The sequence below is a fragment of the Camellia sinensis genome, chromosome 4 (genome assembly GCF_055761805.1).
Source record: "Camellia sinensis isolate YWXY chromosome 4, ASM5576180v1, whole genome shotgun sequence".
NCBI classification, from domain to species: Eukaryota; Viridiplantae; Streptophyta; class Magnoliopsida; order Ericales; family Theaceae; genus Camellia; species Camellia sinensis.
In genome coordinates, this window is record NC_138964.1 from 194,014,634 (window position 1) to 194,022,998 (window position 8,365).

An 8,365-nucleotide genomic window follows, 5' to 3' on the forward strand; every position below is an offset into this window, starting at 1 on the left:
CACCCTTTGAATGGACCGACAAGCAGGAACGTTGTTTCCAAGAATTGAAGAACAGACTCGTGACAGCTCCTATACTAGAACTCCCCATAGAAATAGAAGGGTTCGTAATCTATAGAGATGCCTCATACAATGGTTTGGGTTGCGTCCTTATGCAAAATGGGAAGGTCATTGCTTATGCCTCCTGCTAACTAAAGACTCACGAAAGAAACTACCCAACTTATGATCTGGAATTGGCTGCGGTGGTCTTCGCTCTCAAAATTTGGCGTCATTATCTCTATGGTGCAACATGTGAGATTGACACAGATCACAAGAGTCTCAAATATCTGTTTACACAGAAAGAACTGAATATGAGACAACGACGATGGTTGGAATTTATGAAAGATTACGATGTGGAGATACATTACCACCCCGGCAAAGCTAACGTAGTAGCAGACACATTGAGTCAAAAGACAACCAAAAGTTTGGCTTGTACCCTCGTTCCTTGCAAGATCAATGGGCTGCTCGCCAACATAATCATGGAACCCGAGTTGATTGAAGAAATTAGAGTCCGCTAATGTGAAGATAAACTTTTGAAGAAAAAGTACGAGGAACAAGAAAGCATGCTCGATCCTGACTTCACGATAAGCAATGGGATGCTAAAGTTTCAGAATCGAATTTGCGTACCCGACCTTCCAGAACTTAAGAAAAAGATATTGGTAGAAGCTCATAGCTCGAGATTTGCGATCCACCCTGGCAATACGAAGATGTATCACGATTTGAAGAAACACTTCTGGTGGACAAGAATGAAAAAAGACATAGCAAGCCATGTCTCCAAATGCCTACGTTGTCAACAAGTTAAAGCAGAACATCAAAGACCTACAAGAATGTTATAACCACTCCCCATTCTTGAATGAAAATGGGAGCACATTACTATGGACTTCGTAGTCGGGTTATCGCAATCAGTCTCAAAGAATGATGCAATATGGGTTATCATAGACCGATTGACGGAGTCGGTGCATTTTCTACCAATCAGAATCATGTACTCCCTTTGTAAGTTTGCCACTTTATACATTAAGGAAATCATTCGTTTGCACGGCACCCCGATTTCAATCGTATCTTATAGAGACCCCCGCTTCATGTCTCACTTCTGGAATAAATTGCAAGAAGCTTTGGGGACCACTCTGAAGTTTAGCACGACTTATCACCCGCAAACTGATGGGCAATCTGAAAGGACGATCCAGGCTTTGGAAGATATGTTATGTTTGTGTGTACTAGACCTCAAAAGGTAATTGGGACAATCACCTATCTTTGGTAGAATTCGCTTATAATAACAGCTACCATGCAAGCATTGGAATGGCACCATACGAGGCACTATACGGAAGAAAATGTCGATTACCTCTGTGTTGGACTGAAGTCGGAGACAGGAAATTGTTAGGCCTCGAGATTGTACAAATAACGAGCGATAAAATTCAACTCATCCAGCAGCGAATTCGCACTGCCCAAAGTTACCAGAAAAGCTATGTAGATACACGGAGACGAGACTTAAAGTTTCAAATAAAGATTTCACCAACAAAAGGGGTTATCCGATTTGGAAAGCGAGGAAAGTTAAACCCATGTTACATTGGCCCATTCGAGATACTCGAAAGGATTGGTTCTGTGGCATACCACCTTGCGCTTCCACCCGAACTATCCTGTAACAACCCTCACTTTGTCTTAGTCATGCTCACATGCATTTGCATGATCTTTGTCTTGCTTAAACTTGCATTTTTGCGGACCTTGATTTGTTTTGTCTAAGTGTTACTTGCATGCTTTGTTTCTTGCTTGGTGTGTGTTAAGCCGAGGTCATCTTCAGCCTAGGTCACACCTTCGAACCTCTTACACCTAGGACCATCTTGGAACCCCTTTGGTTGACCCCCATCTTCGCCTTGGCATATTGGCCGAGATGTGTATCATCTAGGCCGAGATGTTATCATCTAGACATCCTGCATCCTTGATCCTTGCACCTAGCGATCTTGTTCCTGGACTGGTATGACCTAGATCGAGGTATAACACATCTAGGTCGAGGTGTGGCACAGTTTGGCCAAGTGTTATTATTCCTAGCCGAGATCATTGAGACCTTACTTGCCAAAGCCTATGTCTTGACCCGAGGTCCTTATCTTGTTGGAGTACCTTTGTCACCTTGCTTGTTATATACACTTTATCATGCTCTGGTCTTGTCAGTTAGTCACCTTTTTTAGGAGAACCAACCAGTCGTTGCCACATGCCCCAGCAGAGGGTTAAGTTAGCCGGTAGAGTGAGAAAACATATCATTTGTTATATTTTTGTCTCAGAAGGGAGAGAAGCTCTAGGAAGAAAAGAAGAAGAGTTCTTAGAGTGAGAATAGATTTCCAAGCTTGATCTTCGCACCTTGAACCATTAGATTCGTGTTGTGAGGTTAGATTCTTGATCTATTCTTGTTATTCATTATGTTCATATGATCGCATTGCATGATCTAGCATGATTCATGAGCCATGCATTGATTTAAAACTTGTTTTAGAAAGAGAAAATGATGTTCTTGTGTTCTTGAAATAAAACCATGTTTTGATCTAAAAGTTTGTATCAAGATCCATGTTTTTGTGTTTGTTTTCATAAGATCTTCAAGTATGGGTACCCAGGTCCATGTTTTCAAACTCATCTCATGAAATCTCAGATTTTGAATAAAGAAGTTATGATTTTAGCATTCATGTTCTTCAAAAAGAAACCCAGAATTTCTAGACTTCATCTCCCTGAATGTGGTCGTCGGGACCATACCTCGGCCAAGAGGTGTGGGACCTCAGCCAAGACCTGGTTGGTACCCAACATATTTTCCCGAGATGAGAAACGGTGTTTTAACTTCTAGCACATGTTTTGCTTTGTCTTGACTTAGTTTTGAAAGAAATGCAGAGATCATTTACACTCATGCAAAGCTTGTTTTAGGAATGCATTTCATATCCATCCTTGAACATCTCTTCTTGTCTTCTTGAAATGCATTCAATGGGATTTATTATGTACTTGTAGGCCTTGGATCCTTGCTCATAATCCCCACAACCGAAGAGCTATGTGAGTGGTATTTTTAATAAAGCTATGTTATAAAGTTTTGATAAAGCTTTGCTTTGTTTTGTTTTAGAAAAGTATTTGTTCAAGTATGAATGATTATCCCTAGTTTTGTATCAAGTATTATCTTGTTTTGATGACATTCTTGGAAAGTCCTTAGTGCTAGGGGACTATAATGCAACTAGTACCCTTGTTTGAGATATCTTTCTTGCCATGACGGCCTTATGCAGGTGGGTTTGTCTAATCGATTCTGGGTCGATTATTCCCTTGTTTTGTCAGGAATGTCATCCCTTGTATTATATTGATGCTAGTGAGCATCCCTTGAAGCTCTGAAAGACTTGATAGATGAACTTGATTCATCCCTTGATTTTGTACAAGCTATGATATGTATTGTTTTGATAAAGATCTCTGATATCATTCATTTAAACCTCTATTACTGATATCATTCACTGAGTATCCAAGCTCACCCTCCCCCTTATATATATGTAGGTGACGAGCAAGAAGGCGGCGACGCCTAGATGTGTTTTGCAAGATGTTTTGGATTCATGTTTTTGCTAGCATCTTGAAGATTATGCTTCTTGGTTTTGTATTACAAGTCTTTTGTATATGTCGGCTTGAGAAGCCTTTTGATCAAGATATAATATTTAGTTTTAATTCATTTGTATTCAAGTTGTAAAATCGTGTTATGTATGTCATTCCATTTGATCCATGCATAGCTCTTATGGATTATTTAGATTTAAATTTATTACTTCCGCACATGTAAGCCCCATATGTATACTCTGATTGTGTGTGACTTTGTAAGTTGGCCTTTGATAATCTCGGATTACTGGCCATCACGGCACCATTCTACTAGGAGCGGAATGGGGTCGTGACTTATCCAATGTCCACAATGTGTTTCACACTTCAATGCTTTGGCGATAGTTACTTATTTCAGTTTCTGCTACTTAATTAATTTGTTATTCAACTCAATTATGTTAATGTTTTAGTTTAAATAACTATCCATGGCTATTTTGTACCCCTATACTCACAGTATAATATTTCTCACTCTGCTATGTACTTATAGCTGTTACCCCTTTCAGGTGACGAGGTTTAGCAGGATCAAGATGGGAAATAAATTGCTGTGTTGTTTTTATTTTTTTTAAAGATTTCTTTTTTTTTTTCGGACTCTTGTAATACAATAAAGCCCAAATGACTATGTTTGTTTCCTTTTAATAAACATTTGGTACCTAATTATATTATTTTAATTTACTTAATTTATCCGTTGCGCTACTACTATCAAAAATTTCAGAATTACTTTATTATCATCTTGTTGTGACGCCGAACCTTTAGGTACCGGGTTTGGGTTGTGACATAGAGAGTGTGATATCATAGTCCAAAAGCATCAAGGTCATTCTGAAAGAATTCAGTATTATTATGGATGCTATGACCCACTACAATATCCATTGCTATTTCCTCTTGGTGAACTTGGATGGCACCAAGGAATAAAGAAAAAAACAAAAAAAGACAAAAACAAATTTTCAGATGGTCAATTTTCTGTGTTGGCAACAGAAGCTTCCAATGCTGATGATTTATTATCAGCAGAAGCTCAAGGTAAAAATAATAAAGAAAAAAGATTACCCTACTCATAACTTATAGCACAACAAGAACCCTAAACTATTTATTTTATTTATTTCAGTTTTTGAAGAGAATTTAAAGAAGAGAAACATGGTTTCAACTCGTGAGTTTTATTGTTTCAAGTTTCAATTTAGGGAGAGCCATAATTCAATTTTACTTCGAGCAGGTCGACTTCTACAACAATTTGTTGTTGACATGTATGTTAAGGTAGAAACTTCAGGGTTGGATTACTTTAGAGTAAATCAGAAAGAAATAAGAACAGTTTTGTACCAAGGAATTGTTGATAGTATCATAACAAGAGAATCTAAAGCTTCTACTATTGGTCGAAGAATTATTTTACCAAGCTCATTTATAGGTGGTCTAAGAGACCTTTGAAAGCGCTATATTGATGGCATGACTTTAGTGCAACGATTTGGAAAACTTGATATCTTTTTAACCATGACTTGCAATCCAAATTGGAGTGAAATCAAAGCAGAATTGTTACCAAATGAAAAGCCACAAAATAGACCTGATCTTCTTGTCCGAGTATTTAAAAGCAAATTTGAACACTTGAAAAATGAAGTTATAAGAAAAAAACTATTTGGTCCAGTTACAACTTTCACATATGTAATCGAATTTCAGAAACGGGGCCTTCCTCATGTTCATTTACTTCTTATTCTTCAACGAGGTCACAAGCTAGATTCTCCAGAAAAATTTGATGATTTCATATCTGCTGAGCTGCCTAACAAAGAAAAGTTTTCACACTTGTACTCAATGGTTGTCAAAAACATGATGCATGATTCTTGTGGTTCTTTGAATTCTAATAATGTTTGTATGAAAAATGGCCTGTGTAAGAACCATTATCCTAGAGATTTTGTTTCAATGACAACCATGAAAGCTGATGGATACCCTAACTATAGGCAGCGCAACAATAATGAAATAGTTAAAGTTCGAGGGCACATGTTGGACAATAAATGGGTTGTTCCCTATAACCCATATCTTCTTGCAAAGTTTGATTGTCACATTAATGTGGAAATTTGCTCTACTATTAAGGCTGTCAACTACTTGTATAAATACATATAAAAGGGTCATGAAAAAATAGCATTCCACATAGTAGGCCAACACAATAATGAAGGTATTGATGACATCACAATGTTTCAATCTGCAAGATGGATATCTTCTCCAAAAGCAATGTGGAGAATATACAAGTTCCCTTTGAATCAAATTAATCCTGTTGTGATAAGCTTGCAACTACACCTTGAAGATTGCCAAATTGTTAGCTTTCGAAAGACAGATGACTTGCGCTCTTTAGCTAACGATGAATTTCTTTCAAGAACAATGTTGACTGAGTTTTTTGTGATGAATAGAACAAACAAAAAAGCTCAAGAAGGAAAATATTTATACAAGAAATTTCCTGAATTCTTTGTTTGGGATGCCCAACATAGAATGCGGAATGAAAGAAAGCAAAGAGAGGTGATTGGAAGGATAATCACTACAAATCCAAAAGAAGGCGAGCGATATTATTTGCGATTATTATTGAATCATGTACAGTGCCCAACTTCATTTCGTCAATTGAGAACTATTAAAGAAGTGACATACAACTCTTTCAGAGAAGCTGCTCTTCAATATGGTCTATTAGAGGATGATGAAAGTCATGAAAAGTGCTTAGAAGAAGCAAGTACTTTTCAAATGCCTTCTTCATTACGACAATTGTTCGCAACAATACTTGTGTATTGTAGTCCACATGATCCGAAAGCTTTATTCTTAAAATTTGAAAGAACAATGTCGGAGGATCTTTGTAGAGAAGGACAATTATCTACATAACAAATTCGTTCTAGAGTTTTGCAAAATATAAATTCTACTCTTGAGTCCATGGGCAAGAACATTGAACAATTTTATCTTTCAGATCTATCGATCCCTTCTGATGAAACTGATGATTGTTGCAAAGATATAGAAGATGAGTGCAATATATTAGTGTCTGAGGTTGATTTGATGTCTGTGTCATTGTTAAACACAAAACAACAACTTGCATATTCTAAAATTGTTAATGCAGTAATTTCTAGAAATCTAGGATATTTCTTTATTGATGGACCTAGTGGAATTAGGAAAACCTTTCTATATCGAGCAATCTTAGCTACAATAAGAATGCACAAATTGATCACTCTCATAACTGCAATTGCAACTTCAGGAGTTGCTGCATCATTTTTGTCTAATGGACGCATTGCACACTTATGGTTCAAAATTCCCATAGATGTTGAAAACAAAATTTGTTGTAATGTCAGCAAACAGAGTGGCCTAGCAAAACTTTTGAAACTTGCTGCACTTATAATATGGGATGAAACATCAATGGCAAGACGACAAAGTATTGAAGCACTTGATGAATTGTTAAAAGATGTCATGTATATCAATCTTCTATTTGGAGGAAAGGTTGCAGTATTCGGTGGTGACTTTCGTCAAGTGTTACTTGTTGTGCCAAAGAGCGCAAGAAATTAATGCAGTAATGCTACGCTTGTTATGTCTTACATTTGGCATTCATTAGAGAAGATCAAATTGACAGAAAATATGCGAGCTATGCATGATCCAGCATTTAGTAATTTTTTGCTTTCTGTAGGAAATGGTACAGAACAACAGATATCTCCTGAAACTATCAGAATCCCTAAAGTAATGCTTTTTTCGTACAATAAAAAACATTAATCCACTTCAAAAGCTTATCACTTTTGTCTTCCCAAATTTCAATGATTATAATGAAGATCCACTTTCAATGATGAATCGAGCTATCTTGACTCCAAAAAATGACAATGTAGATCACATCAATGAAATATTGATGGAAGAATTCCTTGGAGATGAACACATATATAACAACATTGATGAGACTGCTGATACAAGTCAGCAGAGCCAATATGAAGATTTTCTGAACTCTTTATCTGCTCCAGGATTACCACCGCACAAATTGTTGCTTAAAGAAACTGCCCCATTGTTATGCTTCGCAACATAAATCCTTCCAAGGGATTATGTAATGGAACAAGACTCATTTGTCGCAAATTTGAAAAACATGTTATTCTCGCTCAAATTGTTGTTGGTGATCAAAAAGGAGATCTCATATTTTTACCTCGAATACTTTTGCAACCATCAGATAAAAAATTATGTCCAGTTGATTTTACCAGATGTCAATTCCCAATCAGGCTATGTTTTGCAATGACAATTAATTAAGCTCAAGGTCAAACTCTAGATACTATTGGCATCTATTTACCACAACCAGTTTTCTCACATGGCCAATTGTATGTTGCATTATCTTGACACCAAACTCAAAGTTTTAACAGATGTATTAGATTCAAACAATGAATTCCCCGATGCCACAAAAAACATAGTCTACCATGAGATTCTATCTTTTGTTCAATGCAATTGATTTTTTTCTTTTGCGTGTTTTTTGGTATGTCCAATTCATATATTTGCAATTTCTACATTATATTTATGTTACTCATTTGACATTATTTTGCTTCTTATTTATTACTCCAACTATATATGTTTTATGCATGCAAGAAATCATGTGCAATCAATTGTTAGCTATCAAAGATATCGATATATCTACAAAATGATGGACATCAAACGTGATGGTTATTGAAAAATCATTTCCAAGAACTGGATCAAGTGGAATATTATTTTAAAAGCTGATGTTAATTGATGCAAATGTATGTTTGCAAAAAATTTCTATTGCAAATAT

At 36.4% G+C, this 8,365-nt stretch overlaps 1 protein-coding gene across 1 annotated transcript; it reads left to right on the forward strand.

The window, feature by feature from the left end:
• Nucleotides 1-5,103: 5,103 nt before the first annotated feature.
• LOC114307620 (uncharacterized) lies at nucleotides 5,104-6,468 on the forward strand. The gene is made up of 2 exons (XM_028253012.2): nucleotides 5,104-5,711; nucleotides 5,814-6,468. The coding sequence occupies exons 1-2, from the start codon at nucleotides 5,104-5,106 to the stop codon at nucleotides 6,466-6,468; spliced, it is 1,263 nt and encodes a 420-aa protein (XP_028108813.2).
• The last annotated feature ends 1,897 nt before the right edge of the window (nucleotides 6,469-8,365 follow it).